The sequence below is a fragment of the Harpia harpyja genome, chromosome 6, assembly GCF_026419915.1.
Source record: "Harpia harpyja isolate bHarHar1 chromosome 6, bHarHar1 primary haplotype, whole genome shotgun sequence".
NCBI classification, from domain to species: Eukaryota; Metazoa; Chordata; class Aves; order Accipitriformes; family Accipitridae; genus Harpia; species Harpia harpyja.
In genome coordinates, this window is record NC_068945.1 from 34514086 (window position 1) to 34535357 (window position 21272).

The 21272-nt window shown below is 36.5% G+C and overlaps 1 protein-coding gene across 3 annotated transcripts in view; it reads right to left on the reverse strand.

The window, feature by feature from the left end:
* Positions 1 to 21272, reverse strand: part of SLC16A7 (solute carrier family 16 member 7) — a 77241-nt gene that overhangs the window by 11538 nt on the left and 44431 nt on the right. Inside the window, exons 1-2 of one of the 3 annotated variants that reach the window (XM_052789897.1) lie at positions 20976 to 21235; positions 16775 to 17017 (exon numbers count right to left, since the gene is read on the reverse strand). In XM_052789897.1, the coding sequence (XP_052645857.1) occupies positions 16775 to 16988 (214 nt within the window). In that variant the 5' untranslated portion in view covers positions 16989 to 17017; positions 20976 to 21235. Of the gene's footprint in view, positions 1 to 16774; positions 17018 to 20438; positions 20550 to 20975; positions 21236 to 21272 lie in introns of those variants that run through there. The other 2 variants (XM_052789898.1, XM_052789896.1) reach the window with 2 other exon arrangements.

The following is a 21272-nucleotide window of genomic DNA, read 5'->3' on the forward strand; positions in this document are numbered from 1 at the left end:
TTGATTTTTCACTGCTATAGTACAATGATGTAATTAAAGATCATCCACATCTGTAATTTGTTTCACATACAGCCAGTGCATTTATGCTTTTTATTTTGCTACCTGCACTATTTTTAGCATGGAACTAGAGGTGAACCTTCCTGATATAGAGGTAATTTTTTAAACATTCATTGACAATGTCACACAGTGTTCATAGTGTCATTGATACAAAGCAACCTGAAATGACTCAGTCTAAACAATATGACATTTATTTAAATAAAGGGAATTGCTGAAAAAAGTTGAAAATAAATGCAATAATAATATTTCAAGTTGCACTAATGCAATATTGTAGATTGCATCCTGTCAAGTCAAGTGATCTAAACACAAGTACATTTTTAGCCATCTGCTCTGCAGAGACAATGCAGCTATCTTTTTCCAGTCTGGCTTTATTTTTTATTTCTGTTTCCTACAAGGCTGGAAAAGCCCGAGGAGCTCCAAGAATTAACATTAGGATAAACTATTTGTTAATATCAGTCCGACTTCTTTTTTTCTTTCTTCTTTTTTTTCTTTCTTCTGTTTTTCCTTTCTTCTTTTTTCTTCTTTTTTCTTTTTCTTCTTCTTTTCTTTTTTCTTCTTTTCTTCTCTTTTTTCTTTTTTCTTTCTTTTTCTTTTTTTCTTTTTCTTTTTGTTTTCCTTTTTTCTTTTCCTTTTCCTTTTTCATTTTTTTTTACAAAATATAAAATCCACTTGCAGCAGCTGATTTGCTTTTTTTGGCAAAGAATCCCCAATATTTTGCTAAAGTAGAGCCTTATCTTTCACTTTAAAACAGCTCCTTCAACCACAAACACTTTAAGCAAGTACTTAGTACTGCTGTTGGAATGTCATCTCTGGCACCCAGAGGAAAAGCAACTCAAAATTGATTCTGATCATGTTTAAAACCTGTTCATTAAGTTGAAAAATGCTTTAAAAATATGCTGCTTTTCTCAAGCAGGTCTAAGTCAAAATACTGAGCATTCTATGACAGTCTTATCTCTAGTTCAAAAACCTTCAGCTAAATAATTTTAGTACTCTTGGATAGGCATCTAGAGAAGGCAGACAGAAAAAAATCCCAAAAAGTATCGATGAATTTGAAAGTATTAAAATGTCATGCAACTATTTTTGTGTTAGATTCTTTATCCCATTTCTGGGAATGGTAACCTGCGTTTTGGCCATATCCTATGTGTTTGTGTAACAGCGATGAAGGTAATGTAGTTCAACAGTCGTTGGAAAGCTTCCTCTGTGCATTTGGCAGTATTTTTTTTCTATTATTTCATGTAACATTTACAACTGGCTGCACTGATTCCATAAACCTAGATAATATAGTAACCTTGACAGAAAGCAAAGAAAAAAAGAAAATGCTTTTGCAATAAATATCACCAAAAAGAAACGGCTAACACTGAGTTAGGGTTGCTAAACTATGAGTTAAGATAGCTCGGCAGCTGAAAGCCCAGCATGCCGGGCAAGAAGCAGTCAGTCGTCCGACCATCCATCACACTTTGCTCACCACTTCCCCTCCTCTAACTATATTTCCTCAGTGTCATGCACACATTCTCACTTGTGTCCTGAAGGATCCTTGAATCCTATTAAGTTTCTATCTTTTGATTACTAATGAGGATTAATTTGACCTTCAGCTATTCCTTAGGACTTTTATAAGAAATACAGCCTGGCTGGTGGTAGAGTGCCTCAACACACGGGCTGCTGCTTCATGGTTTCTCCTCCCAAAAGGTTACATCTGCTAATTTTGAACTGATGTGCTCAACTCAGGAACATGTACGTCTGGCTGCAAATATGAGCTGCCTTTGTCCTGAAATGTTCAGAAGAAACAAAATAAGTGATCAGTTGTGCTGGCGCTTGCTCTAAATATATTGCTTTTCTGTAGAAATTACAGATCCTTGATCTGTTTTGGTATTTTGGTTTTTTTTCCCAGTGATACATCAGAGACAGGAACTGAGGGCATTATGTATTTTGATTAAAGCTGTTGACTGGCTTACTGGTTCTTTTCTTGTTTTCTAGGGTGCCAATGTGTATGGAGTTATGGACCATGTAATTTAGAAAACATCTTCAATTTAGAAAATTACTCTATATCTATGAATTTAAAAAAGTTGGAAAACTGCCCAGTTTTTAATCAAGGAGGAGCCATGCTCATTACTATTTACATTGATACATACCGATGCTTTATATTAATTATCTTTTGCATGCTCTGCTACAGAATTTTTTTTCATGAAAGGCTAAAACACTTGATCACAAAGCAGAAGACTTTAAGATGATTTATGACATTTCTTTTGAAATTAGCAATATGAAACTTCAGAATATTTAATAGGAAATGAATGTAATTCTATGAGCAGCTGAACACTCAGCAGTTTTCAGAAGCATTTATGGTCACTGACTACAAAAAAAATTTCTTTCCCAAAATTGCTTGCCCAGATTTTACATTGACACATTTATTGTGAAATGAAGTCAGATGCAGCAAAATATTTCAGCGTTTTTTTAAACTTTCCTTATATTTGTATTCCTGTTACCTTCAGTATCACTAAATAAAGTGAAGCCCATGCATAGACATTTGCAAAAACTAGTCTGCCAACTTGGAAAAAGGCAAGAAACAAGAAGAAAGGGGGGAACAAGCTAATGAGGAGATGGAACCAAAGCACCTATAAGAGAGATGTATATAAATAGAGACATTGTAACACCAGGCACCTATTTTTCACAAAGTAAGTGGCCTGCATGCCTCTGTAATGGGGATGGCTGGAAATAGCATCAGCACAATATGTGCATCACAAATGGTCTTCTCAGATAAATGGTCTTTACTTCTCAGAAAACCGATGCAACCATCTTGTAACTTAAGCAGTAAATGTCACATAGTGTATCAACATGAACATTAGAAAATTCAGTGGCAAATATGAGGTACCGGGAAGAATTAATGAAAGTTTCCTGCAGAAGAAAAGACAATGAATTTTTAAAGCTTAGTATTCATAGGCTTCACAGGCTTGCATGTATCTAAATTTAAAACAGCTTTTCAGACCCCAAAAATGTGTTGAGGATTTCACGTAAATAATAATACTGTTGACAAGCAGAATGAACCTGTGCCATTAAAGGTTACTTCTTCAAATGAAAAACCAAACAAGGACTTACTCATTTTTCCTCTCCAGAAACACAGGAAAGATAATAATACTGATATATATATACACACACGTAAATGTAATCCTTTATAGCAGTACTTAATATGAAGGAATTAATAATAAACTTCACTAAATTTACATGCTATTCAGGGTTTCACCAGGAACTTCAGGAGGCATAACTCTAACTATGCTCCAATGAAAATATTTAGTGATTTTCTTCCAGAGGTCTCATCCTTGAAGTATTATCCATTCATCTCAGTGGCTGTTCCTTCTTTCTCTGTGGATGGTTGCAAGTGAAAGACTGTTCCATTTGGCAATATCTGTGTTTGAGTCCTTGTACTGAAAGAAGCATCACATTTCTGAAACGATTAAAATAAATCCTATCCAATATGTCTTTTCAGGGAATGAAGGAAAATTAATACTAAACCGAAACTAGAGGTTCACTTATAGCTATACAGTATTTCCACTAGTTTTTCTATCTATATCTCAAAAGTAATCTTACTAAAAAAACTGCTATGCCCAGACACAGAGACTACATATTCACACAAACAGACACACACAAAAAGCCCCCAAACCCTACCACTTTTCCTCATCTGATTTCTGGACTCCTAATGATATAAATGAGTTGTTTGTTCCTAGGATAATAGAAAGTAGTCATCCCATTTGTAAGTATTTTTCACCTGGAAATTTCTGAACTCATTCTTCCAAGTTCAAAGAACTTGAAAATTTGTAACGGAAGAAGACTTCGTGTTTAGTACTTTGTGTCTTGCCAAAGCAGATTACAGTTTTAGCTATAAAAATTGTCTTTACAGCTTGCTAACTGTGTGCACCAGATTGCCAAACAAGTTCTGCATATTCTGCTGTTACAAAGGGAGGACGATTTTCTGTATTGTTGCAGATCATAAAACTGAAGAGAAAGACAAGAGGTTATAGCATACCATTGTCGCAACTACAATTATAGCAACTTGAAAATAAGAGATATGTTGTTAATCTCAGAGCTAATTGTTGAGAAGAAAAAAACGCCACAGAACAAACAGTGCTTGCAAACATTTGTTTTAATTCTTCACAGACATTTTCCTAAACCATGTTATTAGCTAGTTACAAATATTTCCCTTTTTATTTTCTTCCTCTTTGAGTAATAACTGTCTTTTCTACAAATCTGTGTATGCACATGTGAACACAATATTCATAAATATTCATTACTCACCACTTCCTATTTATTATTCCTTATTATCATTCATGATTTTTATACACCTTCATAAAAAACTCTGGCTACTTTTCCTGGAAGCAGAACAATATTTCGTCATTTGGAAGGCTAGCAGACATCACAGAGAGGAAAAAGTCATAGCAAACAATTTCAGAGGACCTTGCACAGGCTATTTAGTAATTCTTATGAATGTAGGGTATATTCTCTGTAACTCAAACCATTACATTTTTCAGATAATGCAATCACTGTGAAAAATTCAGCCAACTCCAGTTAAGATTAATATTGTCATTTGGATTTCTCTGTCTTCTACAAATTGCCCATCATATTAATGTTCACACAATATCCCATTTTTACGCTGCACATCATCCTACAGTTTGTTTTCTTCCAGAATAATATCATAACTAACTCAAGTTGGAAATGATTCCTTATATATTGTTACAGGCAATAATATGTAATTTCAGAAGGCACAAGATACATGCTTCTTCCTAGTTCCTCCTTTATCATACTCCTTTCTGGTCTCAATTTTGCACTGTATAATTAAACTTCAAATTGAAAATACTCAGTCTACTACCTATGATGTTTCTGTGGACCACTTACTGTGAATTATGGATCATGAGTGGATCATTAAATCTCATCTACATACTCAGAATATATGTAACACAAAGTATAAATCTGGATGTATTTATAACTTGGAAGTGTCCTGAGAAATCATCATATTTAGGTCATTGCCAATAACATTGTAAGATTATTTCCAAATCCATTTGCTATTTGACACATGTATCATTAAGCTTAAAATGTACTTTATAGAAAAATCTTTCTAAAACATTATTTTATCATTATTTTCATTATAATTGTATTTTTAATAATATCTAATAAAATGCATATGGTGACTTTAAGTGGTAACAATTAGAAGAAAAGAGTAGGAATTTCCCAAACTCCTTTACAGCCCATAAATTAGGTCCTGTCTGAAGAACTGTGTAAGGTAAATATATGTGAATATTATTTAGTTCACAACATACTGGGGGAACGGGAAGAGGGAGGGAAGGGGGAAGAGGAAATAGGGAAGGGAGGGAAAAGGGAAAAGGAAAGAGGAGGGGGAAGGAACTTATTTGTGTTTCAAAGTTATCATACAAACTGGGAACTGAGCATTGTCATTAGGTTTTGGCACCTGAAGTATTCAGAGTGTAAGTGCAGACAATGACAGTATATTAACGGGATCATACCAGGTACAGAATTGGCATTTTTCCCAGTATTTTGCAAAAGGGGGGACTGAGAAACTGGGGTGGGGGTGAGGGGAGACACAACTACATTCAGTTGTCAATTAAAAGGAGAATCTTTGGGTGGATTCATTTGTAGGGGTTTTTTTCCTGTTTTCAGACAAGCGAAAAAAAACCATGTTTGTATATTGAGAAAATCTGTTTAATTATAGAATGATATATAAATGTAACACCGAATATTTTGTCTTCCAGGTCAAAAAGACTAAAAGCAATATGAAGTGTTAAACGGCTAGAAACATGAAGAAAAAAATCCAAACTAGAATAATGAAAAGCCAAAAGTTACCAACAGATTATCCTCCTGATCAACAATAGGTACAAGATTTATGTCATGTTTTCCATCTTTCAATGCATTTCTTTATTTCAGCTGTGCCTGAATCAGTAGCCTTTATTACACCCTAGAGGAAGCAGAACCTTTGGAGACAACTTAGTGAACAGGTCCAGAATTCAGAAAGTATCCCACAGGTTCAGATCAGAACATTTTCCAATTTCCTTACACTTTAGACAACCCACATTTAACTGCTTTTTAAAAATAATAATCTTCAGGAAAATATTTACTGATTAATCAATAATTTAAGAATGAATTCTAATCTCGTCTCTCCTCGTTCTTTTTTCTGTGCTTCTCCCTAGCCTTTTACAGCAAAATATACATGCGTGAGACTAACACTCTATCCAATAAAATTGAAAGAGAAATCAGATACTTTTTTTTAATCTATATATTATCTGAGCAGATGTCAGTTTATCTTTGCATATTACCATACCCACCTCACATACTTTTTGTCATCAGAGTTGAATTTGTCATCAGGTTGACACTTTTAGATTTCCATCTACAATGGAAAGAGCTTTACCTGATTGGTCTTTCAATTTTTTAGATGTTTCCTATGTATAGTCACATGCCATTGCTTTTGTGGACTGGATCGACAAATGCACTTTCCATGGACTGTAATCAACCAAGATGTGATGATTTCTTTTAATGAGGGGGAAAGTACGCCTTCCCCTATGAAAACAGTATTTCATAAAATATGACCAAGTGCAGAGTGAAAGAATCATGAAAAAATAGTAGAGGAAGGCTGGGACTTAAGCTGTGGAAAAGGAATATATTATGAGGGAGGTGGGGAAATCCCTTTATGGCATTTGTGTTTTGCATGGACTAGAGAGGAAACAATATCTACGATGTTCTGTACGCCGTCCTTTCCCTTGTAGCAGCAGAGGATACATCTCCACAGCCAAGGTCTTCTGAAAAGGGGGGGCTGGAGGGGTAGGGGAGGTCTAGATCGGGTCTGCTTGCATGAACAAGGAATATCTGAGCTCTGCTGCACAAAGCAACATGAAGCGGTTTGGTGACCTAGTGCTATCTTATTGCACTTGAAGATAATACTTGTGTGGCTTTTGAACCAGGCGTGTTTTCTTACCCAGTGTGAAGAAATAAAACAACCCACCACTGGCAGAAACCTTGTTCTCCACCAAGTAATGTCAAGCAACTTACTTCTAATGATTGTGATGCATCATAAATTCAAAATAAATTAGTGCCCATTAAAATACAGGCTTCTCATGATTTGTATTACAGATGCTGCCTGAACATCATGCATTCCTGGAGCCGCCTTTCATCTAAGGAGTTATGTTGATATTCTTCAGCCAGAATATATTAAAATAATCCAATAAAATATACCCGCTTCTGCAAGGATTTAACATGTGTGCCTGTGAGGAGAATATTACTTAGGTTTACTAATGAAAGAATTATTTTCTTCCCACAGGAAGAACTGTGTTTCTTGAGTAAGTTTTAATACATCTTACTGAGAAGCAATTGGTTAGAAAGTTGACTGATCTAGACAATATGTATATCTGAACACCTTGTCAAGTAAATTTTTTATAACACTGGGAGAAATGATCCAGAAGAAATTCTATGACACAGATTCGTTCTTGCCTTAATCCCACATGCCACTTCAGCTCTGTTTCTCTGAGCACAGGGTCAAGTGCTTTGCACTCAGGTTACTGTTTACCTTTGAGTAAGTAAATATGAAAAGCTTCTAAATCACAATGGCAATGGTTTATATAACCTTGCATACTCTTCGCACAGGTATAAACTATGGCGCTGAGTGAAAGACAAGCGAATCACTCCCACATGTACCATCTTTGTGACACGGTATTTGATTTTTAAGGAACAATACATAAAATTAGAACTAGCATTGCATGAAACACTCTTATGCTTTAACATCCATTTTATTCCCAAGCTGAAATAAAAATTTCAAGTCTCAGAATTTTCAGTTGAATTAAAACTCTTCAAATAAGTCACTCTGAAATATCTCAAACGTCTTCTGTCATATAAATAAACAAATTTGAAATATAACTAACTATCTGGCATTCTCATGATCTATTTTTTCCACTTAGCTTTTCAAAATAATTGCAGACATTTTGTTTCAGGTCATTCGGTACTATATTGCATTTCATTACCAAACCGTCTTAAAAAGAATTGCAGCTCTACAGTTTGTTAATTTAGTATAAGCCAAATTGCTGGGCTCTGTTGCTCATTATTGTATATGCAGTCCCATAACACACACTGGACCTCACTCTGAGATGAATTGCCCCATCGCATTCTGGGAGGTGTAGTCCTTCGGCAAGTCCAGCCCATAGGAGGGAGGGGGTTGTGGGTTTTTTTGTCAAACTTTTTTTTTTTTATTTTTAGATTTTCTGTAACTTTCTATGACAATAAAAATGTGTTTTAATCAAAAATGATTATTCAGGCCATCAGCCCCTTACAAGCACCTCTAATGTTGACTACATTCTCTCCTCACATGAGGATCATACAATTTCAGGTCACTATTTGAAAGTGTTTTGTTACATAGTTTGTTGCTTCAGTGAGTAATCAGAACAATCCTTACAGTCACTGTGCCTGATTCTCCACTCCTCAGTGCACTTTGCATCACTGGAATGCTGTGGAATCCAATAAATTAAAATTGAAGGTAGGAGACTCATACTTAAGATCAAATTGTACTGTGTCCATAATAAAAAATAAATGTTTTTTTATGAAGCAGAGATAAGCTTACGGACAAACAAGTCAAAAGTTTAATCAAATGATTACTTTAATAAATGAACACTGTCAGTTTTGCTCAAATACTGTAAATCCTCAAAGCTAATCTTCTATATTTTATTTATATTTTATTTGGGGGAAAAGACATGAATCATTTATGCATAATGTATTTTTAAGGTTGACATAAATATAAATGAGATTTTAATGACTGCCTCTGGGAGCACTTAAGTCATTGAAAGTACACTGTCAAGAGATCTTGATGTTACAAACACCTATGGATAAACATATTTGCATAAATATATAAACATGTTTATATGTTGACTTTAAGCAGGTGAAAAATTTATTTTAACTTTGAACTTTATGAGATCACTAAGGTATTTAAAATTAAGCACATGTTGAAGGATTAGCACCATGGTGCCCATACTTGGAATGGAGTCTCAGGCAGTTATTTTACATGTCTCTGATAAGAGCACAACATTGTCAGTGAAAGCTGTCATTCTTTACTATGAATTTCAATGGATCCGTTGATGCACATGGGTGCATATCTCTAACAGGAACGTTCTTAGATTTCAAGGTCTCTAGGGAGCGAAATATGATGTATTAGTATAGGGCAACAATCATGTAGGGTGGCATCACCTCAGACTTGTGCAAAATGGGCATCTGAACCCTTCCTCTAGATTCCTTTAGCACTCAAAAGACAGGGAGGTCTTTCTAAAACATGATTTATTTGATGTGTTTTGGACATGTAATTTAGGAAGGGTTGAATCAGAAACTCCCATTTTTACCAAATGACAACAGAAGATGTCAAGACAACTGGATCAGATGTAGGTGCCTATGCTGAGGAAGACTAAATACATGAATCCTGTCCATATAATCTTGAGTGACTATTGTTAGAAAGTTTCCTAAAAGTCAAAGCATTTAATGATAGGTGTGTCAAAGCACTTAATGGTAAGTGTTCCAAAGCAGTACACATAGAAAACCAAACAGGCACCTGTTCCCATCATCAGTGGGAAAGTGTTGCAAGAAGTGTTTGAACTAGACGAGGAAATCAACGTCTTATTTCACAAGACAGTCTCCTATTTTAATCACATTCTTTCATTTGGTTGTCTAGTCACATTACTTATTCACCCAAACAAAAGTCAGGTAAAACTGTGTGAAAATGCTTAACTGTTTCTTGACAATTGAAAAAAACTTGCCAAAATTTCTGGAAAAGAAAGGTAAGCTTTTCTTTTGCTTGTATGCACCAATGAAACATATATTACTTACTAAAGCTGCAGTTGTTTGTGCTCTTTGACATACGTAATCTTAATAGAATGTCACTGTTGGATGAAAAGGTTCTGACTGATCAAAAACTCTTCGTATGGTATATATGTTTATCTACATGTGTCATACGTGCTCTCTGCAAAAATCTTCAAAACCACTTAATCAATTAAAAGAGTGTTTAAAGTAATCATAAAAGACAATTTAAAACCACCTCATTCTTTGATCTCTGTAGTTCCCCTGGCATCAGCATAAACCTGTCACTAAGTCCCTGGTCCACTTACCTCTGTTGATGACTATAGATCTACATCTCTTTATGAATCACAGTAAAAGTCTCAGCTATTGCTATTTGATGCTGGCTTAGAATATCTTCTAAACATATCAGTACAACTCTGTTTCCCTTCAAAATAAACAAGGGAATAGTTCTTAGACATTCCAAAACAATGGACCAGTAAAATTCTATAATAAGTTCTTTGTAAAGTGCTGCGTTTATTATTTCATTTGAAGTGCTGGTGTGACTACAATGGTATACACAGACTTTTCCTTCCCCACAGTTCTTCTCTGGTATCTGCTTAAATATCTCATGATACCCAGTTGTGCTAGACCATTGTTTCATTACCTTTGAATTACCCGACACACATCACAAATACAACCATTGTATGATCCAGTGATATGAAAAACTATATGGGAACTAATCCAACGTTATTAGTACACACAAAATAAGCATTCTTTTGTCAAAGTTTTACAAGCTCAGTGAACATATCAAAGGCCGAAGTTTGTCCCTTGATATCTTTCTTAAACAAACCCAAAGTTTTAGCCCCTTAGAAAATGTATTTTATGATGCATGTTATTTATTATTGTTTGACTTTGACCCATTACTTGAAACTAAGTGGGAGAGAAAAAAGAATCTTCTTTGCAGATAAAAAAGCTGTCAATATTCATTACTTTACTTATAGAAATCCCTGGCTATTAAACCAAATGGAGATCAAGACAAATACAAAGCCTTAAACAGGAAAAGAGTGCTTAACTAACGTTCATTAGGTAATCCATGTTGCCTACTTGTATGTAAATGAAAACTGTTTTAGTAAAGGGCTTGAGTTAATTAAATTTATTTCTCTATATTTCTATATTGCTTTGATATGCATCAAATCATTACTAATAACCTATGGTTTGGATACAGAAAGAGCTTGGCAGAGGCACAGTGGTAATACTTCATCATGTAATGTCTTTCTGACAATTATTCAAAATTAATGTAAGCGTACAATAACAGACAAAACCCCCTTATTTCTCTCAGTGGCAGCATGTCCTTAAGTTTGAGACTGGCTTCCTGAGGGTGTCTCAGTAAATCCCAGTAAAAACTATGTTTCATGAAAACTTGACAAAATTAGATCCCCAAATGGCACTGAATATTTAACAATTAGATCTTATCTGTTCAGCCAAACATAACAAGTTGCAGAGTCAAAAACCAGCTTGCTCCTGTAGATAGGACAACAAACCTGTTTGAAAACAATGTACAAAACCGTCTACAACAGATCTGCTTTTTTTCATCTCTCTTCCCATGACCACTTTAAAGAGTGTTTTGTAAACATTAGGGAAGGTCTCTGTTTAAAACAGCCATTGCTACTGCAGAACACTGCCCTAGAAAGTACAGTTTAACTAAAACTCAGAGCCTTCCAAGAAACGAAAGAAGTGGCTGTATTATCCTTCAGAGGCTTTACCAGGCTCCCTTAGCATTCAGGTCTTCTTTTTTAAAAACTGAACTACTGTAAATTTATAATATTTTTGTTATTCTTGATACCTCTTTTTTGTGCTTATCTCCACTTGCTAGTAAGAGACAAAATGGTCTGTTCTTGTGTCACGCCATTATGACTTCTTTTCCTTTATCTGCGAGTCTCAAATTAACTTGACATAGATGTTTTACATATATTTTAGGCTAAATGTGAAGTATTCCCTCATGCCCATGAGGCATTTGGAAAGTTGATAAGTTCTGCTTTCAAGGACACTCTAAATGAGGTTATTAAAATTCAACACTTTGCATATTCTGATGGAGAAAAACGCTTGTCCCTGACAACAAAGGACATAGGTCAATTTAAGAAAGCTTTTCCATCTCCTTATACATGGCCACTGAATTCCTTGTGCCAGTATTTGTAAAACCAACATAAGAAAATGTTACCAGGGAGGAAGAGAAGTGTAGGAGCCCAGGTCCTGTCCAAAAGTAAAAATCCATAACCATCTGTTGTTTGTTACATGGATTTTGCAACTGTCATCTCCACTGTGCACGCCATTTCATCTTCACAGCAATATCACCAAAACACCCACTGAGATAAAATCACAAATATTTTGAACATACCATATGATATGTTATTTTCCAAATTAGTATTTGACAAAGTCAAAATGAGGATTTGTCTATAGGTTACCTTTGTGTTGTCACCTGAAAAATCCTTTAAGGCTTTGCTACTGTTTGGAAATATTTAACCTCAAACTTGAATAACTTAAGAAATACAGAAAAAGAGAGAGGAAGCTATTTAATGCTGCATTTTTTAATTACAAGCATGTTCTGAAAAATGGTAATGGCCACTACTTACACTTATATAGCATTTTTCTTCAAAGGGGGTCCAAAGGTGCTTTTTAAATTATTTACTTAGAAATATCGTCTAGAATTTAAATGGACCTTTCTTTTTTGAACTTCAGACCAGCAAAACTACCCCACATTTCACAGCTGAGTATGGCTTGAAGGATTTAGCAGCTCTCAGGCTAATCTCTACAACCCAGTGTCACACCCAAAAAGTTATTTTAAAAAAAAAAACAAACCACAAACAAAACAAAGAAACGAAAACCCCAAACTGAAATTGTCCTTGGAAAAATGACAGAAAACGAGTTAAAGACGAGTAAACCAACTGCTTTTTCCCTAAGGAAATCTAAAACTCAAGGTCAGATGTGTCTGAAATCACTGGACCTGTCACATGGCTTTTTCATAGCTGCCACTAAGGCTCCTATCAAACCTACACTGAAAGCAATGAAAACATTTTTATTGGAAACAGATCGAGCTCCGATAAGAAGCTCTCTAATCACCTTTGGCTGTTACCGCTGCGCAATGTGAGAGGTAAAGTTTTGAAAAAGAGAAGAATGAACTGACAGAACTTGAGGTCAAATGTATTTGATCTTTTTCTTGAATTCCTTAATGCTTGTGGGTGTTAGAGCATAAATACGGCTCTATAAATGTATTAATACATATATAGCTTATGTATATAAGAATACATACATGTACACATATTTTATATACATATGTGTTCATGCACATACAGAAACACAGGTTGCCCTGTCAGGATAACTCAATTAATTCCATTTTATCCCAGCTTCTGTCCTCCAGTAACACAAGTTTGGTGGGCTCAGCCATAGTCCCTTGGGTGTAGCAGCCCATCACAAAACCATCACCCTTAATTTAATACAATTGACAGTCTCTGCTCAGGAGAGGCAGAAGAAGGAGTTGCCATGGAGACTGAACTATTGCTCTTCTCCAGAGGATGCTTTTTTCAAGCACAGGCTGAACAGTAGAGGCTGTGCAATACCTGTAACCTTGATCACATCACAGGATCTTGCTTTTTGGGATGGCTTTTTAGTAAACACTAACAAACATCCAGGAGATTGGGGGGAGGGGGAGATTAAGAAAACAAACCAAACAAAAAAAAAACCCCAAATCCAACAAAAACCGGTATGAAAATGCATATTATGCCAGATTGAGAGGGGAAAAGAGTTTCATATTGATTTATCAGATTTGTCACCTCTGCTTAGTGCTTTCCTAACGGGGTGAATGCTGTGCTTGACCTATTTGCTGGAATTAACCAGGACTGCAGGAGACCATATGGATTGCCAGATGGTCTGCTATAATTTAATGCCATTTATTCTAAGTATGAAGTAAGTGATAAACATAATTAACATTTTTTAGCTCCTTACTGGATGCCTTTTATTAGTTTCCTTTTTTTTTTTTCTCAGGCATTGAAAGGTAAGTTAATACCTTGTTACTGAAACGCAGATGCCAGCTAATTACTGCAAGAGGCTGCAGCCTCCAAAGCAAAGAGTGTCTGCACAGACTCTAACTTACTCACTGACCCCACTGTGATGATTAATAAGTTGAATGCTAAGCTCTAATGAGGATGACAGATCTTAGATGTTTTCAGGTTACCTTAATTAGTAGTATGATGAACAGAGTGTTCATCGCAGACGTACGTATCGCACTTCATAGTAAACAATACACCTTGTACTCATGGTCTGAACGTGTATTTCATATTATAGCACATCAAATGCTGAGGAATCAAACCACCTTCAGACAGTAAAAACAAAGGAGTGATTTCCTTCAGAAACATTTTTCCTGATTGCTATTTCATATTCTGCCAGTGATTGTCTAAATGGCCTATTTTTTAGGAAGTGCTTCTAGAGAAGCTATGGCTTCAAAGAGTGTTTATATCAAGCAGGGTCGTTATTCTCAGCATTTTAAAACCACGAGTCTCTAACAAGATATCCAAACAACTTTGCCTGCTATTCCTGTGCCGATAATCTTCATAGTGACTGGGGTAGGTGTTAGCAGAACGAATAGTAAACAATTTTGTAATTTTTAATGTCAATGTACAGGTGAAGTTAGTATGCTGGGACTCAGAACAGTAAAAGAGGTATTAGAGAAAAGGCAGAAGTACTGAATGCTTTGCATTTTACATGAAAAGTTGTGCACATTAAACCTTGGAGATAAAAATGACCACAGCTAAACATCCTGTGGTTTGCATCTGTACTGTTAATAAAACTTGGGTGAACTTCGAGACGACAAAAATGGCATAAGTTAAACGTTATTCAAAGATTAAAACAGAAGAAGAGCACCTGCACTATAAAGCAAATCCGCCCTTAGAAAATCGAGCTCCCATCAGAAAAAGTGGTGAGAAAGAGTCCAGGTCAAAAGTCACAGCACAGGGAAAGCAGAAACAAACTCCAGCTTTTCAACATCTGTGCTCTTCCCTTTTTCCAGGTGGGTCCAGCACTTGTCCAGGGGCCTCCACAGTTACATGTACACATGTACACATGTACACATGTACACTCCCGAGTGCAAGTGCTGATGCATCCTTAAGAAGCAACTACATTAGAGGGGACCTGAATGTGATGAGACATACCTGCTCTTTTACTCCACTCTGGATTGCATTAGTTCAAGTTACTTCTTCACCTGGTGAATTTTGGTGAATCACTTGGTTATTGCTGCTGGTCCTATAAAATCCTTTATGATTCTCCACTAGTGTATGAATAATTTATGATTCTTTATTAGCATATGAATAAAAATGGGATCAAAATATCTGAACAGCAAGCTTTTGTTGATATTGACCCCACTGGTCAAGATGTCTTTATAAGGTCTCTGTCTCTGCCAGCATTTGAAAAAAGGATCCACTTTTCCACCCCATTAACTGAAAAATATTTACCTGAGGTACTTAAGCTAATGCTATGCTGGCTGCAGGTTCATTTTTATAGTCAGAGGGGAAAAACAGGTACTTAGAGAGAACAACTCAGGTAGCCTGAATTTCTCTCTACAGGCACCTAACTCTTTTCCCTGACTGCTAAAGGAGCTAGGGTCATTCAGGTGTCAAAACTTAGGTAGGTTGAAATCAGAGATAAAAAACTACCATGCTAAAAATGAGACTTTATGCTTCCTTCAATAGGTTGTTTACTGGACCTGATAATACCGTACTTTATTATTACACAGATACCACTTCTGAAAAACATTGGAGTGATGCTCTTCAGTGATTAAAGATATTGAATCTCAATGTGCTATTGGCACAATGTTTTCTGTTTCTATCTATATATGTTTATACATATGTACATACACATACACACACATAAATATAAAGGTATGCATTTAATTGCTCCATCATTGCAAACAGTCTGAGATGTTCCAAGTGGTTACCTCATGACATCCAAAGAAAGGGCAATGCCAGTTCTATTGCCTGAAATAACCTCTTATTCAGACCTCTGTACTGCCTAAAAAAGTGTTTTGCCTAAGTAGCAGCTAGCTCCCACCAATACTTAAAAAAAAATTCTGAAAGAATGAAGAAATCAAGCTGAATTTAACAGTTAGTCTTTGAGGCTGATAGACACAAAACCTGCCAAAGCAGGTTTGACACTTAGTACTTAAACATGGCTTTATATTTTAAAATTCTTTACTTGTTCTTTACTTCCTTGCTCACAAGAAAAAAGATATTAGAGAGTTTATGTTCACTGTTTATTTCAGTCCCAAGAATAAGATTGTCTGTATCTTAGCTGTTATACAGATGGCATGTATGAAATATGGCTCTTGGCCTAAATGGAAAGTAGGATTTTATTTTAGGACAAACAAGGATGAGATATAAACCCCCTGTCTACAGAGGAATACCTGTGCCTGACTAATGAACCCTCGTTGCCACAATAATTTTCTGTGTTTAAGCCCCATCATCTGATCTACTGAGAGATCTCACCAAGGCAGTGGAAACCAGGCAACTGTACTCCCAGTCCCAGAAGTTACTTGGACACTGCTTTGTTGGAAAATGTGGCTTTCAGAAACTGTGAATTTAGGGCAAAATTGCAAAACAGAATTAGGTAAAAGAACAAACAAAAGGCCCTAAGGGGAAAACAAAAAGGAAGAGAATTTAAAATGTTTTAAAAGTGAAAGTAAACAGTACTTTAATGAAGATGAGGCTACCAGGACTCTGATAAAGTATGATACAAAAAGAAGCATGTATTTTGCTAAATTCTTTAGGTAATAATGACAAAATCAGGTAGGAATTGACTTTAAATGCTTTAAGACCATAGGAAAAAAAACAAACCCAAACTATGGTATTTGCAAATTTCACAAGTATCTTACCTCCTGCATACATGACAGCCAACATTATCGACGATATCCAAGCTATCTCACTATATGATGTGTGGAAGATTTCTTGTATTTCTTTGAAGAATACCGTGATGGCTTTGGGGAATGCATAGGAAAATCCAATGGAGATAAAAGCCCCAAAGACCACAACCCATCCCCAACCTCCATCTGGAGGTGGGTACTGTGGCGCTGCTGCTGCTGGTGGCATTTTTGGTCTTTGTCTCTTCTCCAACTAGGCTGAAAAAGAAGAGAAGAAACAAGGTTTCAAACAGTTTTCCTTTTTTCTTTATCAAGCTGCAGTATTCAATCATCATCTGCAGGGATTATAAAGAAACCTCAGAGCAGAGACCAATTTCCAGCTTTCATGGGACCACAGAACGCGAGCACCTGTTTTCAGAAGCAAAATCTGTTCTGCAAAAAAAATTTGTGGCAAGAATATTCGCGATATCCTATTCACTATGTGGCAACTGTTACAAATCACTGATCTCAGTCACTGAACTTGTATTTGCAATTAGTCACTTGTTGGAAAGCGACGTGTTTGTGGGGGTTAATTTACATAGCTCTACTATCTACAGTGTGGATTCAGGACAGGAATGAAACAGAAAAAAAACCTGGAAATTGGATTTACAGGAAACAATGGGAAAAAGTTACAGTAAATTATCACTAAAAGCCATTGTGTTAGCAAGATTTAGCAGTACCTGAGCAAAATCATCAGCAATGACAGCAAGGAATAAATTCATTACACAGTTTTTTACCATATGCTGTCATTATCCAGTTTTTGACGATTGTTGGTATCTCTTGCTTATCTCATGAGAACACCTAAAAAGCGGGTTCTAAGCAGAGATATAAAATTCCCCGTGTATCCATAAAATAAATACAAAATATTACAATTCCATGTTGTACTCTTATTTTTAACATTTTCATCTTCATATTAGTTGATGTCGATATGACTTTGTAGGAACAAAGTAGGTGGAGCTTGATAGTACTATTTTTGCTCTGCTTCCACATGTCAGAAGACATCAGGAAGTCTTTCACTAATAACCTCACAAACTTTCCACAGCTATTCTCTAATTCAGAATTTAACATAAAAGATGCCACCAGAGTGATATCTTACAGAGGTTCTGAGAGGTGCAACCAACACATTCAGGCAGCTCAAGAAATCATAGGTAATCCACTTAAAACTCCTAGGCCTGAAATAAATTTCATACTGTTATTATCATCCTGATACCTAAAAACTTAAGCTTTCTACATTCTGCACAACCCTTTTAGGAAATATGCAATAGTGAGAATCCATTTGGTAATTCTGAGATTTTTGCACTATCAAATCCCTTTATTATTAAACACAGAGCTGGAGTCCTGTGTTTTCTTCTGTGTAATCCAGCCTACACAAACAGCAAGAACTGAAAATTCCTCCTTCCTCTCTGTTTCTTTCTTGGGCATTTAGGCAACTTATTACTCTCGACTGGTCTCCTGCCATACCAGTATCGAAAGCTGTGGATGATAACAGTGTGTAGGTTGCTGTTATGCTTATGATTACCAGCAAGTCTCTATGTGATTTCTTCCATGCCGCTTAACGGCATATTCCAATTTCTGGCAGTAAACTGCATTAACAGTGGGAGTGATATGATTACCTTAACAAAATCTAAAAACCAAACTGTGTCAGCTTATATTAATCTCTCGGGATAGTGCCTGGAGTACTTTCTGGGTAAACGCCATGTAGCACTGCGTGCAATATATGCCACAAAATGAGCAAAAAGTTGCTTTTAAGTTTATCTATCACTAGGCTAGCCCTGGGATAGAAACCCACTGGACTTCTGAATCTCCACTTTCTTGAAGCTGATTGTGGCCATCACCCTGATATTGGCAGACCTCTGGGGGGAAGCTAAATCAACCATTAAAACATCTGACGTATATGCAAGGTTGCAAAAGCCCAGGTAGTTTGGTTTCTGCATCATATCACACAGATTTGCCGCTGGCAGCAATAGATATCTATTGCTCTGTACACAGAGCATATAAACCATTTTATATGCATGTCCAGAAAGAACCTCTGGCACGTACTTTGTTTCTGCTTATCCTAGTCTCAGCTTAACATTAGTCCACTGACGTACATCAGTGAGGAAAACCTGGGCCTGCCACTAGAAGAAGTTGGACGAGCAGAGACAATTCTGGTGGCTGAGACTTAACTTTGGCAAAGCAGTTAAATACCAGTTTGTTTTGCTGCATCAGGACCCATTAGAACAAAGAGTATCTCATAAAGCCCGTTGTAACTTAGAACACACATAGTGATGATCGATTGCCTTCAAAAGCACAAAACCTCAAATCTGTATGAAAGGCAGAACTCTATTTTGGCGAACTGAGTGACACTAAACAACGAAGTTTGCTATCTGTCCCAGAAAGCTGTTGTTCTGCTCATCTGAGAAAACTTTTGGTTATTTCCTAAAAAAAGGTTAACTATTGTTTTCTTACACTTCAAAGGTTTGAGCATATTTGTTTTCCTATTTCATATTCATATGACAACACTTCTAGCTCTATTATAAATTTTAGTAATGCCACACAACATCAAGGCATCTCTCTCCATAAAAATGGAAAGGGATTATCAATTTATTGAGGAAGCACTCCGTTTCCTAAAAATAATACACAACCACTTTGAAAAATCACTGACACCACATTAGTCAGAAGAATGCTGAAGGTTCCCGAATGTCACTAAGGCATCGGCGCTTTGGAAAGATCCCATTATATCCAGCTCAGTGCTTTCCTTCCTTCAAAAGCTTCACAGTAAACTAAGGGGGCATTAAGGAGAGGAGCAAAGGGGCATTGGCTGCTCCTAAGCCTCAGCCTAGAGGCAAACTCCTGCAAAGTCCATTGCATGGCCAGCTTGTAACGCTGCAGCAGTAAAAGGCTGGCTGTTAACCTATACGAGACATTACACTGTCACAAAGAAGAGCCTGGATCATTGTGTCTCACACCTCCTGTTTATTCCACAGACTAGAGTTAATAATAGCTTCCCTGATGTTCCTTTATGATGGTGATACCTAATTTTAGCTCCAGTTAATAAAAGGTGAAAAGGAAAAAAAAAAAAAAAAAACCACATGTTTGCAGCAAGAGGAAAAAAGTATTCATTTTGTCAGGAACATTAAATCCAACATCTCAAACATCCCATACCTGCTCAGGAGCTAAAGCAACTTTCTTCTGTAAAATCTGCACTTAATATCCCTGAAACTGAAATCCTCCTAAACAGTCTAGCACATTAACATACCTAGCTCTAATCTAAGCCTAACTCGTAAGATTTGGGTAGTACAGGTAATATACGGACAAGTGCAAAATCCATTAGCAACCAAAACAAAACAGCATTTTAGATCAGTGGGTATAAATGTTGACATGGGAAGAGGCAGAAGAAGGAGGAATGAAGCAGTGACTAGCAAAATGCCTTTTCAGACCTCTCACAGTTTATTATGAGCTGTGAAAAATCAAAAGAAACACGGTAGAAAGCATAAAAACAGGCATGTGTGATGATGTTCATGTGAAGGACATGGTACCAGGAAAAAAAAAAAAAAAAAAAAAGCAGCACTTGAGTAAATAAAGGTCACCACCAGTGTTTTTAGTCAGTCATATGAATTTCATCATGTGCTTAAAGCCAGCGAGCGAGCACTGCTCATACCTTTGCTTTTATAGGCAAGCAGTGGGTGAGGAACTCTGCCTGCCCTCCGCCCAGGGAAGCAGCAGGCGAACAGCGACTGAAGCGCGTCCTGAGCGAAGCCATCCATCTCCCTCCTCTCTCTCAGACACAGAGAGGCTGCTCAGCCTTTCCGTACCCTGAGTCAGACTGTGCACAAGGATTTTCTCCTAAGCTCCTTCTAGCTCCCCTGTATAAGTCCCATTTATGTAAGCAGTGAACAAGAACATAGCTTACTGTAGTAAGAGCTGCGTGTGTCTACTAACAAATAATAGGAGAGAAACAGGGCGAGAGGACACTTCTAAAACATCTGTTATGCAACATTATTATATAGGTCTCAGCGCATTTGAACTTACTTAGGCAAATGAGAACTAGTGAATGAAAGGGAGAGAAGGAGGAAGGGATGGAGGAAGGAAGGGAAAGGAAATTTTAAAAGGGAAAAAAAGGAAGAGAGAAGGCAGCAAGCAAGCAACAAGGTCAAACTAAGAGCAAATGCTACAGACAAATAATGTATCTTGATACCATGCACCCTAGACTTCAGCCAGTGATGATCAACCCGTTCAGACTGTTCTTGTATCAATGCTTCATTAATATTCTGCAGTTGCCAGCTGCCAGAATCAGCTATCAATACAACAGCTTGTCAAAGACTCTTCTGAGAAGGGGTTATGTTGTTCTCTTGTTTACAGAGACTATGATTTTACTGGGAGTTTTAGTTTTGTTTTCCTGCAACATTAGAGTAACTATTTGCTTTTCTACTTGCATTTTGTCTGTTTTGTCCTCAACGTGCCCCATCACCACTTGACTCAGCAGCCATTTGTC